The 17789-nt window shown below is 33.4% G+C and overlaps 1 protein-coding gene across 1 annotated transcript in view; it reads left to right on the top strand.

Annotated features, from left to right (window-relative positions):
• Positions 1-17789, top strand: part of LOC145254906 (aquaporin AQPAe.a-like) — a 247235-nt gene that overhangs the window by 229020 nt on the left and 426 nt on the right. Inside the window, exon 3 of the mRNA XM_080113847.1 lies at positions 15396-17789. This exon is cut by the window's right edge and continues 426 nt beyond it. Coding sequence (XP_079969973.1) covers positions 15396-15602 — 207 coding nt within the window. The 3' untranslated portion in view covers positions 15603-17789. The remainder of the gene's footprint in view (positions 1-15395) is intronic.

Genomic DNA, 17789 nt, shown 5'->3' with positions numbered 1-17789 from the left:
TATAAACAAACTTCAATCTAATTCATTATCCACCAAGTTTTAGTTATGAATTTTCAACAGTCTTCTTTTAGAATTGCCAGAAACCGCTGCAAAAGGATGATAGAAAAAGCCCTTATATGGACCATCATTAATCTACCAAAGTTGATATCTTCAACATCTGATAAAGCATAAAATTTCGCAAAAAACTTTATAGCAAACTAGACTACCTGTGACTCGTTGGTGAGTATATGTTATGACTAGCTATGGAATAGGGAGTATATTAATTATGACAAGCAAATGCGCGCTTGCGCGTACAACAACGGCCACTACTTTTAACATAAAGAATTACATTTTTTAATATCCGGAAAACTTCTTATTTGCGGAAATTTTAAATGCGATATTCGTTTTTAGCATAATCTGAAAATCTACAAAGAGGAAAATATTAAGGTGGAAAACAAAAACAAAAAAAAGAAAATATTAAGATGGAAAACAAAGTAAAAAATTACCACAAACTTCTATTTTTATATTTGCTTAAAAAGCTACATTATATGAAGTGTTGGTCATCCGAACCTTAAAATTTGTCTGACGTCACTTTGGCCGAATGGCTTTGTAAGCAAAGAAGTGTGACTCTTAACGAAACCACTTATTGCAAGCCAACGGCTATAACTTTTGCCGGCGCTGTTGGATATGTCGTCACTGATCTGAGGGAGATAGCTCTATTTTAGTAAGACATTAGCGTACTTTTTGGCCAGTTTAGCTACGTATTTCGTATGTTTGTTTTCTTGTTGTAAGTTCCTGTGAAAAAAAATTATTTTAATTTTTATTTAAAAGAAACAAAAAAAAACCCTTGATATTTGGGCCTGACAACGAATTTTCTGGAAATGTATGCGACGCAAATTGCAGAGTTAAATATAATATTTATTAAACAAGTTCGACGAAAGTTTTTAGTACGAGTCTTTAATTAAAAACAAACTTTTATTTTATCTGTTTTCATTTAATTATTTAGTTTTTCTTTCATTTGGATTTTTTAGAACAGTTTAAAACTTTTTCATTTAGTTCTATTTAGAATAATTTTTATTTTTATTTAAAATAAATAAAAAAGCTGATGTTTTAACGTGTTTGAAAGGGCAATTGACTATACAGAATTAATGTATGAACGTGAAAATATTAACTGCGTGTGAAAAAAAACATGGCGACCAGGGAAAATAATACGGAATACATTGGATAATAAAGGTTTTAACATTATTGTCCTTAAGTTAAATGAAAAAAATCCTTTACATAAGAAGGGTGTAATCCGTTGAAATCCGTTGAATAAATTGAAAAAGACAAAAAAATACAAAGAGGGATTGTACATGGATACCCTAGTTTTTGTTGTTTGTAAACAGCCTTAAAATATCGGGAAATAATAATTAAGTAATATTTAATTGTCATAGTTTTTCAAAAGAAAAAATCTCCTCCTCATTTTGAAGTGTTTCTACGTATTTTAAAAATGTTAGGAATTTATGAGCCAACCCACCCGTTCCCTCTCTTTGCTCGTCCCTCTCACCATCAAATTTGAAAAAATACTAACGATTACATGTCTTGTTTACCGATATGTGGCCAAGACGAATGTGCTAATTTTACATTAAATTTTACAGGAAAGTGATTCCCTAATATAAAATGTAAAATTTTTATAATTTTAAAAAAAGTTTCTTCCTATATTATCTTTAAAAGCCGTTGAAACGTATTAAAAAAAAAAAAAGAAGAAGAAAAGAAAAGTAGTCTTTGATTTCTTTTTAGGAGCTAAACTACGCTGGGTTAGGTCGTAAAATTATGTAAATTGAACAAAAATTGATAAAAAACATCTATTTATATTGTTTCAACGATTGGGCAAGCTGATTGAGTAATTTTGTCGTCTTTAAACTGTCAATTATAGAATATATAAAATACATTAAATCGTAATTTGTTTGAAAACGATCCCAACTTGTAATGGAAATTACAAATTAAATTTCTAAAATGCCGATAAAAAATCAGAAGGGATTTAGTTTTGTTTTTATTTGCATATTTTAAACGCTAAAATTTGTCGATCAAACAAAAAAGCTTTCATGGCTTTGTTTTTATTTAATTGCACAGAATTTTTCAAACTGGAAGTTCTAGATCGCCCAAATTTCATCGCCCAAGCAAGTCGATATGAATTTTATAATATAATAGATTTCACGCTTTGCGATCAGAAATTCCTCCCCATGATCGAAAAAATTCTAAGCGAAATCCGAATAATTATCCGCGATGTCGCCAAACTTGTCAAGAATCTAACTGTTAAGAAGGCAGCTGGTCCTGACAATATTTCGGTTGTAGTACTTATGAAACTGCAACCTGAAATAGATCCTATGCTTACTAAGCTGTTCGATCGTTGCTTGAAGGAGACATACTTCCAAGGATGTTGAAAGACTTCATTAATTTGCCCGTTATTTAAAAATAACACAGCACAGACCGATAAGTCTCCTATGAATAAATTGCTCGAATCTCTAATAAAAAATTCATCACCCACTTCAGCCAAAATAATTTACTTAGTAAAAAGCAATACGGATTTTGTCCTAATATCGCACAGGATCAGTGAATCCATCAATAGAGGTTTCGTTTCTTGGGTGATAGCTCTTGATAGGGTCTGACACAAAGCTCGTTAGCCATGAAATATATCTTAACCACCAAATGTTTCCTCTCCAATAGGTCAATAAAAGTTATTGACAGGCAAACGTCTGAAGCATCAATGTTAGCGTGGCTTCATCCGGATTCATTCCGTGTCCCTTCTTTATTTAAAAAAATTATCTTTCAAATCATTATCTGACATTCATTGGAGAAGTTGCAATAATTCGATGATCAAGATCTTTTTTGATTTTCTCTCCTCAAACTTGAAGCACGTCTTTCAATGGAAGAAAAACTGTTATTAATTTCAACGTCTCTAAAACTAAGCTTCTTTCTTTTCACCAACAAGACTTTTTCTAGTCGAAATAAATACTTCCTTCTTCTGAAAAGACCCTCTCTTTGACAAACTATTTTGACAATTTTTTTTTTTATCCTAGAAATAGAATGGAAAACTTTAAAATTTATGCTTTTTCTTTGCAATAATTAATGTATTTTGTTAATAAATTGTTCCATTCTGTCACGGTTTTAAGCTTATTGTTTTACTCATTCTCTCATTCTCTCTGCCCCTTCTCTCTTTCTTTCTCTCTCTCTATCTCTCTCTCTCTCTCTCTCTCTCTCTATATATATATATATATATATATATATATATATATATATATATATATATACATATATTTACTAAACTTATAGTCGAAGTTATAGCCCGTTGACCTAGAATGAGTGCTTTATACCAAACTGATGGTTGAATAGGGTTAAATTTGTGGTAATTTTTTCATTAAATACAAATCCATATAAACCCCTATTATTCCCTAAATGTGCATCCAACGGGTACTATAATATTTAATACGCTGAACCTTATCATAAAAACAGACCCATACAAAATTTCAGCCAGATTGGTTGAGTAGCTTTCAAGTAGTTTTAAAAAAATACACGTCCATAATATAGATGTTGGCAACCTTTTAATTACTTTGCTTATATATATATATATATATATATATATATATATATATATATATATATATATATATATATATATAAATGAAAATTATATATAAATGGGAATTCTTTTAACGTTCTTGAAGTTTTACATTTGGATTTTACCGTCTCTGGATTTTTTTATCTTCCACCAGACTATCAATTCATGTGTAATCACCTTTTTCTTTACCATATTCCCCCTGTTTAACTTATTTTGTTTTCAAGTAAGATATTTGACTTACTTGTTGTTTCATCAAATACTTCTGCATGCAAAATCCGATCCCGCATTTTGCTAATTCCTACCCTCTGATGAGAAGGAAAGCATTTCTTCGAAACTCCGCGGATTAAGGACTATCCATTTATCTAGTGTTTCCTTTTCAGATTAAATATGTTTTTAACTCATTTGAAAGTGTTTTTAACATATTTTATTAACTGTTTGCTCATATATATATATATATATATATATATATATATATATATATATATATATATATATATATATATATACAAGGTGTCCACAAAGTCTGTCTACATTATGTAGCCAGACTTTGTGAAAGCATCCTGTAGATTATGTAGCCAGACTTTGTGGGCACCCTGTATATATATATATATATATATATATATATATATATATATATATATATATATATATATATATATATATACGTGTGTGTGTGTGTGTGTGTGTGTGTGTGTGTGTGTGTATAATATAATGTAGCCAGACTTTGTGGACACCCTATATATATATATATATATATATATATATATATATATATATATATATATATATATAAATATATATATATATATAGTGTATTCTTCTTCGATTTTTTTATTTAATTTTCTTTGAATTATGTATTTTAAATTCTTTTACTTGTTACTATCAATATTGTCATTCATTCCATTAATTCCTTGATTATAATTATTTAAATTAAACTCTTACTTATTTGTCGAAATTTTATTTATTACCTCTATTCTTTCATATTTTCATTTTTTTTATTCTTTTATTCATTCATTATTTACATTCTGTCGTTCGTGCTTTCATTGTTTTTAGTTATTCTTTCCCGTTTTTTTTTTTAAATATTTCATATACTCCCATTCTTTTTTTATATTTTATTTGAATTCGTTCTATATAAATTCTGTCATTCTTTTATACCATTATTCATTCTTTGAATTCAAGTTTTTATTATAATGTTATTCGCGTCATTCTTTTATTCTTTGTTTGATCTTATTTGACCAATCAAAGCCATTGTTATCGTACAACAATCATACCGATAATGAAAACAACAAAAACTATTTCCAATGTGATTTCTTTCTTATCTGTTCATTTCAAGTTCTTTTCACTTTGGACGATTTGCTCGCTTTGATCTAAGAGAACTCCGAAAAGCGAATAAAAACGATTAAAGATGTCGAAAGAAAATTGAAGCAAAGCGAAATGAATAGAGAAGACGGAATAGCGTCTTGGTTTCTTCGATGAGGAAACTAGCATGCGCGTGTATGTATGGGGGGAGGGTTAGAGGGTGAGGGGGTCACGACGGCATCTTTAATATAACATTTGGGTATCGATCGGGTGGTACGTTGTACTCGAGAACGAGGTGAATCAAGACAATTCCATTCTGCCCACCTCCCACCTGAAACAGATACACGAACACTTGCACACGCGTATTTAAGCATGCAGACATGGGTGTATAGGCACACACACACACACACACACACACACACACACACACACACACACACACACACACACACACACACACACACACACACACAACACACACACACATAAACACAACACACACACACTGCTACAACCACAAAGGTACACACGAAGTAAGACGAATTTGTGGAGTACAAAATTTGAAATGCATTTTTGATCAGTAATCGATAAATAATAATTCACGCATCAGTAATATCTGTAAGCTTCCTCTCCATTTGTCTGTCTCTCATTGTGTGTGTGTGTGTGTGTGTGCGTGTGCGTGTGCGTGTGTGTGTGTAAAGATTACATTTTTAAATACACATTAATGATTGTTTTAAAGCCTACAGGCACATATGTTTCAAACTTACGTTCTTATCAGTATAGGAAGTGATATTTACTATTTGTGGAGAGATTTGAACCCCGTGACCTAGTCATCTTTGATTTTGTAGGTTAGCATTTAACGTTTAGACTACCAGGGATTATTATTATAGGGAAGAGGATTAAGTTTTATTGATACTGATTAGGCGGACATAAGCAGTAATCAGCCAGATAATATTCAACGACAGAAATCGGAATATTTCATTGCGTTAAGGTTGACCGTTTATTTTAATTCCCTAAAGAAGGCACGCCTCTCTTTTGAAGGGGCTTTATAGCGATAATATTTTATAAATAAATTTTTAGCAATAATTGTTTAACTTGCAGTTTTCATCATAAAAGGAAACGGTAATTACTGCTAGTCGAGGGATTCGAATCCAGTCACATACACACATACTTGTTTTCTTATACAAAAATATAAGAAAGAAAATAAAAAATAATTAAATGGTTCTCGTTTTTATTTGGTTTGGTTGGTAAACTTTTTATTGTCACTTTACTTAAGAAACATTGATATTTTCTAAATTTTTGAGATCAACCAAAACAATTGTATTCTTATTTATACGAAAAACCGTTTTGTGGTGAATTTATGCCTTTTATATTTATATGATGCATTTTATATGGCATTATTATTATTATTATTATTATTATTATTATTATTATTATTATTATTATTTATTTATTTATTTATTTATTTGATTTATTTATTTATTGATTTATTTATTTCATTTAATAAACAAATATTTTTATTTACATACCCATAGCTATATATGTTTCGTGTTTTTAAACACGTCAGTATTGAAGTTGAGTAACTGTTCAACCGGTTGAGTGATACGATCCCTATATCTAAATGTAATGAACGTTAGCTGCTTACTAACTTATCTGTTATAGCTACCACACTTTGAATTGTAGAACAAATATGTCTTATACATATTTTAAAAAATTATCAATACAAGCAATGAGTTTTTACCTATTGTTGTTCCTATTAATCTAAATGAAAAAAAAAATTGAGAAAGTTTCCTGCCTATCCACGGATCCATATTATATTAATATGAAATCGGTTTATACTTATTTAGTTCATACAAAATTTAAATGCCATGTATATAATAATCTGAAAACATCCTACGATCGGCTTTGGATATTCTTAATTTGCATATTTATTTCATAAAAAAACTTCTAATAAATGAATATTCCGTAATATACATTTTTCATCTTTTTTAAATATTATACGCAATACTTTCGTTCAAAATAAAACGTCTGCTATCGGTGAGATCCTGAGACTTTGATCTTAGGCAAAGGACAAAGGAGCACTAGCAAATAAATTTTGCTATGATTAGTCATTTCTCTGCGAAGATAAAAAACTAATTTAATCTATTATTGCAGTATCAATAAGCGTGGGTAGTCTAGTATTGGTTCTGTTGTTATAAAACCGTCCTCCAACGAATGACATCCTCCATTTTCATACGGTTGTGAGTTATCTTCCCAGGTATTATATTTCCCTTTGGGGGGAGGATTTTGTAATATCTGTCGTATTGTCATAAGACTATATTCACAGACATTACCTTCGCATTTTGTTGGGAATACTCCCAGGTATTACATCCTCTACTTTTCGGAGGAGAAGTAGTATGTTCTTATGGAGCCACGTGCTCTCACCATCGCTAGACAATCGCCGACCACAACGCTGTTTTCGTGGTCTTCTTCTCTCTCTCATTTTCTTTCTTTCTCATTTTGATCACCGCGTTGTTTCTAACACATTGGCGATTGCCGACGGGATATATCAAAAATAAAACAATAAAAGAAAACTCGAGAGAAATAAGTCTCCAATACATTCTGTATATATCGGTTTAACTCTGGATGCGTGTGTGACACCGTCACGATAAATAACTCTCTAAGGACTAATGTCTGTCTTCTGTCGAGGGCGTGTTCGTCAGTTGACGTCAGCTCATTTTGATCTGCTCCAATCCACAACTTGCGTTCAACTGTCCCCAACTGGAAACTGTCCTCAACTGCAAACTATCTTCAACCGCTGCAAACCCAAAACTGTCCGTAACTATCGTAAACCCATTGCCGCTCTTAAAAACTGCTCTAAATATATTAACTTCTATTGTCCGGCCCTTTTATCCCAGTCACTGCCACATCTTGATTAACAATCCTATTTTAGGTCCCTTTATGTGCCTTAGTGAACAACTTCCTACATCTTTATTTCCTCTTTTTATTAGATTTTTTCGTTTTCTGTTTACTTCCGAACGGTCGGAAGAGGGCGTCGATCTATTCTGTTGTCATGATATCATTCTCTCAACCATTATTATATATTTGCTAGTATTAGATATTAATGGAATAAATTGAGAAAATCGGTCTGGAATGATTCGGGCAAAATTGAAGATAAGATAATATAAAAATTATCGCGAGAAAGACTGAGATTTCGTTTAACGCCCACGTGTTGATTTAGGAACGAATATGGCTGCTAACTGTCGGGAAAATATGAAGCACGATCCATTATTTACGAGACAAAGATTACACTAAATACGCCATTATATTTCATACGAACAAAAACACAATTGTAAATTATTCATTGTAGTCGGAGTTTTATCGATTCAATATTTTTGAGAGGTTTGATGAATTGCTGATAACCGTGCACGCGTACAACATATCTTTCTTTCATATGATTTTAGTTATTTTTTCAGAAATCGTAGGCGTGTCCCTTCTCTTCCTGTGATTCTTTTTGGATGGCTCTGCTCTTGATGAGAAATCGACTTGTAAACTTTTTTTTCACCAAATCTTTCTTGGATTTCATATATTTGCTGTGGTGTTAGTGTTTCGATAATTGACGAGGAAGAACACAGAAACAGTTAAATAAATTTGTATTAACGAAAATACATGAAAAAGGTAAATTGAGCAATATCTTTGCCCAACTATTGGACTAGTTGGTGACGACCATACTCTCCGTGTGTCCGTCTCTGACTGACTTGGTAAACCGTTCTCATTACCCAAAAGTGACGTAATGGACGTAAATGACGTCATGGAATAGTTCACTCACTCAGGCAGTAGGGATGCGTCCCTTACAATATTAGATCCATTGCTCTTTCTGATTTTATAAAATCACTTTTCACTACCTTTCTAAACACTTTCTCACACAGGAAGCTATCCTTTATCTCCACAACTTGAGATGCCCCATTTTAGGATTCTTGATAAAGAGCCGAAACATATCTTTTATTTGATTGGCTCCATTCTTTATTCTTCACTGCAACTTCTCTTTCGCAGATATGATGTTGCTAGTCTCAGTCTTTTTAAATAAATATTATTATGACACGTGATCTTCAGAATTGTCTGATCTATTTCCTGTTTTCTTTGTTCCATCTCGTTTGATTCATTGGTCTGCTCCTCTCCATTAATAGTTTCCTCTCTAGGATTGATAGGTTTGTGAATTTCCTCCCAGTTACGCGTTTTCTTGACTCAACTAACACGCAGAATATTAGATGTAATGTGAACGGACATCTCACTACAAACTCCCAACAATCCCCTGTTAGGCATGATCCCAAATAGTATAGTAGCCCTTTACGATGAATTGGCAATACGGATTTTTGAGAGGTGACAAAAGTAAAAAAAAAGATTATTACGCATACTCCATCTAAAATATTAGGTAAAAATTTTGATGGCTGTGAAAATGTAATATTTAGATGCTGATGTATAAAAAAAGGATTAGCATGCTAAATTTCCACGTATTGTTTAACATTGAGTAGAATGACATTTTCCAAGTAGGAGTTGTAAAAGCTACGGCAGTAACGTAACAGTCACAAAAAGCTGTTAAACTGACGTGACGTATGAAAGGGTGCTTAATTAGCTTTTGCCTTCCCCATCATTGAGGTGAGGTTGGGTGTTTTATGCGTATATGGGTATACTCTAATGAAAGTATTAAAATCCAAGCTACATTACAAAGGAATGTTGAGAAAATATTAAAACCAAAAAGATCAATTTATGTTAAATTTAAATAGAACTAAACTTTTTATCCGTTAAAAACGAGCAAAAGTTATAGCCCGTTTACTTAAATGAGTGCTTTATGTCAAATTGTCTTTGAATTTGTGTTCGTTTTTGGATTACATACCAATCCCAGTTAACACTTATTGATTCCTAACCTTACATCTAACGGATACCACAATACTTAATTCGTTACAACTTATCATAATAAAAGTCCATACAAAATTTCAGCTAGATCGACCAAGTAGTTTTCGAGAAAACGTTTAGAGTATATGTGGTATTGTGATGATTAACCCTTATTAATCCTTAACTGTGCATCAAACGGATGCCAGAAGATGACGTAGTTCGTTGCACCTGATTATAACAAAGTTCCATACAAAATTTTGTCTAGATTAGACCATTAGTTTTCGAGCAAAAGTAGAACGGACACAGACAAATATACAAAGAGAAATATAACATAGATTAACAAATAATTAACTTGTTAGCAAACTCGTCAAACAAAGAAAAGAGTTTTTAACAAAATATTAGACGTTTTATCAATTGGAAAATTTAAAATTATATAAGTCAATATGTAAGTCGTGTGTATATGTCATGTAAGTATAGAAAAAATACACAAAAGTGAGTGAAGTAATGCAGTTTGTGAGTGGTAAGATGCGAATACAAAAACACATTGTATAAAAACGTTTCTGCGTAGATCAACAATAATTATTTATATCTTTAAAACTGAAGAAAAATCATTTTCCAGTGAAGACGTATTAATTGAAGCCGTTGTATCACACACATCCATGTTTTCCCAAAATGTTGTCTGGCTTAAATGCAAGGAATATTGTGACGACTTAATCGCAAAATGATCCCTACGAACACCAGGAAGCAAAGGGCTCTAATTGGAACACCCTTCTCCATTTCTTTGGAATTCACTTTCCTCCTTACCCCCAAAGCAATGAAGTTTTTACAGGAACGTGTGAACTCATTTTTTTTCAACCAATGAAAATCATTTCAACCTCCCCAAAATAACACGCCAACAATCACTTATAAAATTTGATAAGACCTAAGTACCAAAATCAGTTTTATTCAAACCTCACCAGCCGCGCATGCACGGAAGAACTCAAGAACGTTTGCTATCCGCTCGTCGTGCCTTTGAATCAAGGGAGGCGAACAGATCTCAGTGACTCACGTATGAGAACAACGTGAACCAATACGTACACATACATAATGCCACATAGTACCCACATAGTATATTGCTTACATACGCATATATTCACACTATGAAAAGTTTGACAGTGACTACTAACCCAACTTTCTTTACCAAACACGTGTTTGTATTAATATTTGAAAACAATTTTATATTTTATCTCTTGTTATAAAATTTCGTTTTTCTCAAATTTTATTCACGAAATTCTGTTCGTGTTTTAGGTAGCATTTGCTACTTATTATTATATTATTTCATTATTTCCAATTTTATATTCATGCATGTCTGTGTATATGTTTCGTTTTCTTCCTTAGCTAAAACTTAAGTTTTATACCTACAATTCATACCAAATGCTGGTGCCCAAATTAGCAATACCCGAAGACTCTTTTAAATAGTATATACCAAAGCCAGGGATCACGCCACAACATAACTTTTTTTCCAAAATGCATATTATCTCAAGGAGAATAATGAAAATGCAAAGAGTTTCTTTGTTTTTAAATATAAATTGTGTAAAGATTATTTGAAAGTGATATGCAGTCATCTAGTAGTGAGACACGCCGTTCACTAAAAGTAAGGATAGACGAACAATGTGGACGTATTAAAAAATGTCGGAAATGGTAAACTATATATGTATGCCTTATTCGGGACTTTATGTCAGCAAGTAGCGATGAAGTTCGCTAATGTTAATTTTGACAAGCATTACTCTTAGTGCATGTTAGGAGAACATGGATTTCTAAAACAGAACCACTCGCAGGGTTGATTAAAAGATTGGTGACAAAGACAGTGGTTACAGGTCAAAATTCGTAGTCAAAAACAAAGTCGAACGATGACATGACGACATATTTTAGAGCGACAGAAACAAAGGTTTAAAATCAGTTCTCTCGGAGGAAGGTATACGGACGAGACACGGCCTAATGAGGTAAAAACTGATAATCTAAGCGAATGTTATCGATGTCTGTCCGTCTGCGTCACTCATTTCTTAAGTCAGAAAAAATAAATTAAGGAGGAAATAATAATTTAGTTATTTAGTCTCTCTCCAGATCAAACCTTGAAGAAAACTCATCGAAAATCTTACTGTATATTTTATGCATGACAAGTTCTATTTGACCTCGTTAAACATACGATACCATTGACAACTCTCACACGAGACAACCATTCATGAAACGGCGATAATCCAGGAAAATAAAAGGTCACGTATAAACCCATGCGCTTATATGTAAGTGGAACAAGTATACAATTTAATACAATATGGAAACTATTAATTTTATATAGTAAATCAAAACATTATCAAAACATTTAAAAGCAATAATTAATTTATGACTCCCAATTTTATGATAGAATTGTCTACAGAAGCAACGGATAAAGTGTTAAGTAATATTCATTTTTAAGTCACAGTCTTTTGAAAGTTCAGTTTTCAGTAAGGGCGATATTAAGAATTCAACGACGAGTTTTTTTTTTTTTTTTTACAAAGGAGTCACCACTAATAAAGACCCGTTGGGTCACTCGAGGATAGGGTTAATTAGTGTACAGTGGTCAAGGGGAACATGTGAGTCGTCGTTAGTAGTGAAAATTTGGTAAATTGGATTACTTAAAGGGATGCTTCATCAAGAATTTGCTTACGTTGGATTTGAAAACAACCAAATTGTAGTCAGTTGGAAAGCAGGGAAACGGAACAGAGTTCCACAGCGTGCAGTTCTAAGAAATAAGCTTTGTTCATGGAATCTACGTTTAGGTTTAGGCACAGATAAAGAGTGGGGGAAATTTTTGATAGTGGTCTCAGGTAGACGAGTGTTTTTCATGAAAGTCATCCCAGGGGATACCAGAGATCGGAGCGCAGAAGGGCACTTGCTATGAAAATAACGATAAAGCAAAGACAGGCTCGCGACGTCTCTTCTGTGGTAAAAAGTATCCAGGGAGAAGAAATAGGCATCCCCCACTAGGCTACGAAGTCTATTTTGAACTCTGTCAAGGCAGGACAACGCTGATTCTAGCAGCTCCTGCCCAGATGTGGCAACAGTACTCCATCCTTGGACGCACTTGGCTCTTCTACATGTAGAGAATTGCATCAACAGTGAGATATCTACTGGAACGGTAGAACCATCCTACCATTTTCCCAGCAGCCCTGGCAACGGATTTGATGTAGGTGTTCCACCTCAAATCAGAAGTAAAGGTCAAGCCCAGAAGCTTGTCAAAACATGAAGCCTTCTGCTGATGGAAAGATAGAAGTTTGGTCTTAGATGCCTTAAAATTAACCAGCCACCGCTTTACTCATTGCATCACGTGCTCAAGATCTAAGGAGAGAGACTCAGAGCGAACTTAGTCGTTTACGGCCTTTGAAGTGTTGCCATAGATGGTAGTGTCATCAGCATCAATGTCTACAAATGATTTAGAATGTGATTTGGGAGATCATTGATGTAGACCACAAGGAGAGTTGGGCCCAGGGTGATCCCTGAGGAACTCCAGCATTAATACTGTGAGCTTCTGATTTCTGCCCATCAACCACTACTCTTATGAACCTATCAGAGAGAAATGATTTAATAATTGAAAAGACGTTTCCAGCTATACTGTAGCTTGAGATTTTATGGAGTAGACCTTTATGCCACATCCTATCAAAGGCCTTTGATACATCAAGGACAATTACCTTAGAAAGGAAGCTCTCCCATCGTGGAATTCGCTAATCCTATGAGATATAACTGTTAACACATCTGCTGCAGATCTAGCAGAACAGAAACCATATTGCATGTCACTGAGGACGTAATTTTTGCTGAGGTTGACTACTTCCTTATTTAATACAGAATTTAGCAACTTACTCATAACGCCCAGGAGACCTTGTCTGTATTGAGAGGGAGATGAACGATCACCTGAAGTTTTAAATAAAGGGCATACTGATGAGGTTTTCCAGAGTGTTGGGAAGCATTTCTCCTTAAGACAACGCTTGAATAACTTTGTAAGTATAGGAGCTAGTTCTGGTTGAAGCTTTTGGAGCACTATAATAAGAATGCCGTCAGGACCGGTTGCTTTACTGGAATCGAGGTATTTGATTAGCTTGTCAACATCACACACATATATTTTTATGTTATTTAAGACTTCTATCCTGTGCAAACATATTCTGTTTTATAAGTGCAAGTGAATGGCGAACGTTGCAATGATAGATGCTTGGCTGGAAAAAAAAGGGGGCATGGTGCAAAGAGATAAACATATCTTTGACCAGCAAGATCATAAAAGAGATATTCTTTTTGTTTGGAAAACAAGTACTTCAGTGAATGGGATCGCCTTTGTGTGAAAAACAATATCCATGCTTATTTTCAAGTAAACCTCAGGAATGGAGACAGTCTCAGATGTTATCTACAGTAAATGTTTGGAGCAGCTAACCCCGGGGCAAACGAAGAGTGATTACTAACAAAAGGTTTGAAGCGTCCAATGGTTAAGAAATCCAAAGAGAATATAAAAATAAACTGTTATAGCCAGTTCCCCGGAAGAGGAGGAGGAAGAGTGAGAGTTGAACAGTGTCGAGCAACTAGTTGACTTTTGGGAGAGATACGAGGTAGCTCGGGCAAGTTCGTTTGGGGCCTTCAGCTAACAACCTTTGTAAATGGAACTTGTGTTTCAATCTGGTCAAGCAAAAATACAGTGCTGAAAGTGGGTCACACGTCTAAGTAGAGCAGCACCATTTGTAGACTCAAACAATAAATAAATAATTGTTTGTTTATAAGTTGGACTTCTGGCTTTTCTTTGCACGAGGACTCTTCATCAACAGACGGACTTAGCCCGGAAGCACGTGTGAGACGATCATGGTAGGCGAGTGCGCATAAATAACAGCACTAGGGAAAACCGTTGATTAAATAAATGGTTCAGTTTGAAATTCCCGAGTCCGACAAGATTCACATGAAGCAAATCTGAGGTTATTTTGACCGAAACGCTGTGAGATTAACATCCGAAATGAGAACAGCGGTTCGAATAATCGAAATAATTCAAACTATACGATCAAATATTCAAACCGATCAAATATTCTAATACGATTTTTTTTATTCTGAATATACGTCTATTTCAATTTATTCATTGACTTTTCATTTTACAATTCGTCCGAAAACCATTCGATGATAAGAGTTAATGAGTGTCAGGTCAGTAAGAAACTTTGTAATGATCAATAGTGATGAAACTTGGATAGAACTTTATTATTTAAGAGGAAGCTCAACAAAAACTTGTTTACATTTGACTTGAAAACGAACATGTTATAGTTAGTTGGAAAGCAACCCTCGGTATAGAGTTTCACTGGCGTCTATTTCTAGGAAACAAATTTGTTCATTTAACTTGCGTTTAGATTTAGGCACAGATAGAGGGTAAGTGGAATTATTCACAGTGGTTGTAACTAGACGAGTGTTTGCTATGAATGTTTTACAGCGAGATCATAGATTGAATTTCAGTTGAGCACTTCAAGTAAGAATCACATTCATTAGCAACATATATTTTCTACTAATCGCAATCATTTTTTATCAAACGTGTTCCAATCAGCCGCCAACAACGATTATGTAAAAATCTTAGCGTTGTTTAATGTGATTTTCCTCTTTTCTTCTTTTCATTCAGGTCTACTGGGTTGGTCCGATGCTTGGTGGTATCATTGGTGGTTTTACTTACGAGTACACGCACGACTCTTCCAATCAGATTCAACATTTTCGTCGGTCGTTCCGGCGGAAGCAGTCTAACCTACGGCGAAGTCGCAGTCTATCCAGCAACAATTCGATGTCAACCGAATTAACCTTCTCACCGACAGCCGAGCAGCCCCGAATTTGACTAGACAAACGAAATGATTCATCACAAAACGACGACGTCACACAACAGGAAATGGAACGTTTCTGATCGTTGGATAGGGGGTGGGGTATGTTATAATGCAATCGGTGCAGTTTTAAAATATTTTATTGTGGTACTTGTACAGAATAGAATCCACGATTATTAAGTAATTTTTGCAAACTGTTTACAGACACATGCAATTTAACACGGAACCAAACAACATGGCGTCATCAGTGATGGTATCCTGTAATACAGGGTTCCTTACAAAACACTGAGAAATGTAACGGATTAATCTTTGCGTACATTTTGGAACCTGTTGGAAATAGAAAAAAAAACTTATTGATGAGAGAAGCAAGCCCCCCCCAAAACAAAACAAAAACAAAAACAAAAACAAAACAAAACAAAACAAGAACAAAGAAAACACAAAAAGATGATGAATGCATTTTCCATGAGTAGGCTTCATAACGTAATATATATATATATATATATATATATATATATATATATATATATATATATATATATATATAATTATTTCCACAATAAAATCATGTTGTAGCTCACACAAATCATGAAAACCAAAGATCGGCTCTTGACTCGAGTTTCGCCCTCCTTTGGATTCATCAATAAAACGATTCGAAACCCGAATCACTTGCATGCAATGGGAGTACGCTGCCTCCTATGTCACGGTGCCACATAAAAGAAAGTCTCTTGACTAACACAAATCACTCTATACTTCTAGAAGTATATTGTTCTACGCTTCCAACCAACAAAAGTTTTCATGATTTTTCTTTTTGCCTACAACCCTTCTTGTCTGTAATCGAAATTAATGTGACAGTAAATTTCCAATGGTAATATCAATTACGTTCAGATTTGCACTTTTTGGTGGTCATTCGTTAATTTCAATTAAGTCAGGAATATTGGCTCTAAGCAAGGCAATAATGTCTATAAGTGTATGAGTCTTTGAGTTATATTTTCATGTCCATTTTTATCTATTATTATTGTTTTAATGTCGTGAAACACTTGTACATAGTAAAACGTGTGTAATTACATCATATTGACCTAAATATGAGTGTTCATGTATTTTGTGGGTCACTTTGTATTAAAAATAAAATATTATAAAGAACACAAAAACTACGCTTTTGTTATAAAAATGCACTAAGATTATATAAGCCTTGATAACTGGAGTACTAATACCTCCTAATTACGACTTTTTTTTATGGCGATGTGATTGATAAAAAAGACGCGCCAAATACTGATTTGGCATTTTCACAAAATTGAATCCAAGATTGTTCGGTAATTCTCGTAAACTATTTAGGAAGACTACGGAAAGAAACGAGGATAAAAATTGTTTTCTATATATAGTGTAGTGCAAAAGTAGGTATATAATGATAAAAAGGGAAAACACGTAGGTATTATTCACTGCATTTATTATACAAGCAAATAGAATGTAACAAGAATCATCTTTAATAAGAAACACACGTGATAATGTTTTAAAAATGCATTCAACAAGTCTTGTAAATGATTTCTATATGGAATAAAGAAATAATATTCCAACTTGAAGCTGGCTAATAATTTTAAAATGGTTAAAGCATCGGTTAATAGCCAATTCTTGTAGGTGTGACGTCTGTACTTTAACCATGCGTATTAAGCCATTATTCCCAGTCAATTGATAGGCGAAGATGGAAACGTTCAAAAGATAAATTTCGTCCAACAATCTATTTTTTTTAGCGAAATGAACTTTCCTTAAAACAATTAACTTTATATGTGTAGTAAGGATTTCTTTCGGCTTCAGTTTTTACTCGAACTCAGCGGCAATTTTCTTTCTAGGTTGTCGTTTGCACACATTACCAGAAGCCCTTATCCCTGAAATACCTCAATTGCTTGCCTTCCAATTACCGACCAGGATTAAATTGTCGATTTAAGTGGAAGAATAAATAACTAAATATGATTGCATTTAAATATAAGAAAATAACTAAAAAGTGTGATTTTATCCTTTGAAGAAGTTCGGAGGTTACATCGACCGAAAAAGTTACGCAAATACAACTGAAGATGAGAACAGTAATCTGAATAATCCACATAAAAGGGATCAACCATCTTTTAAATAACTAAAAAAAGGGTTTTAGCAAAATATTTTGTTTAATTTCTCGATTTTTAAGCACTCATTTACCAAACTTGCCTAACATGAAT

This window comes from Euprymna scolopes, chromosome 30, assembly GCF_053919585.1.
Source record: "Euprymna scolopes isolate OS-2025 chromosome 30, ASM5391958v1, whole genome shotgun sequence".
NCBI lineage: Eukaryota > Metazoa > Mollusca > Cephalopoda > Sepiida > Sepiolidae > Euprymna > Euprymna scolopes.
The sequence above is the reverse complement of the archived record's forward strand: the minus strand, read 5'-3'. Positions and strand labels throughout refer to the sequence as shown.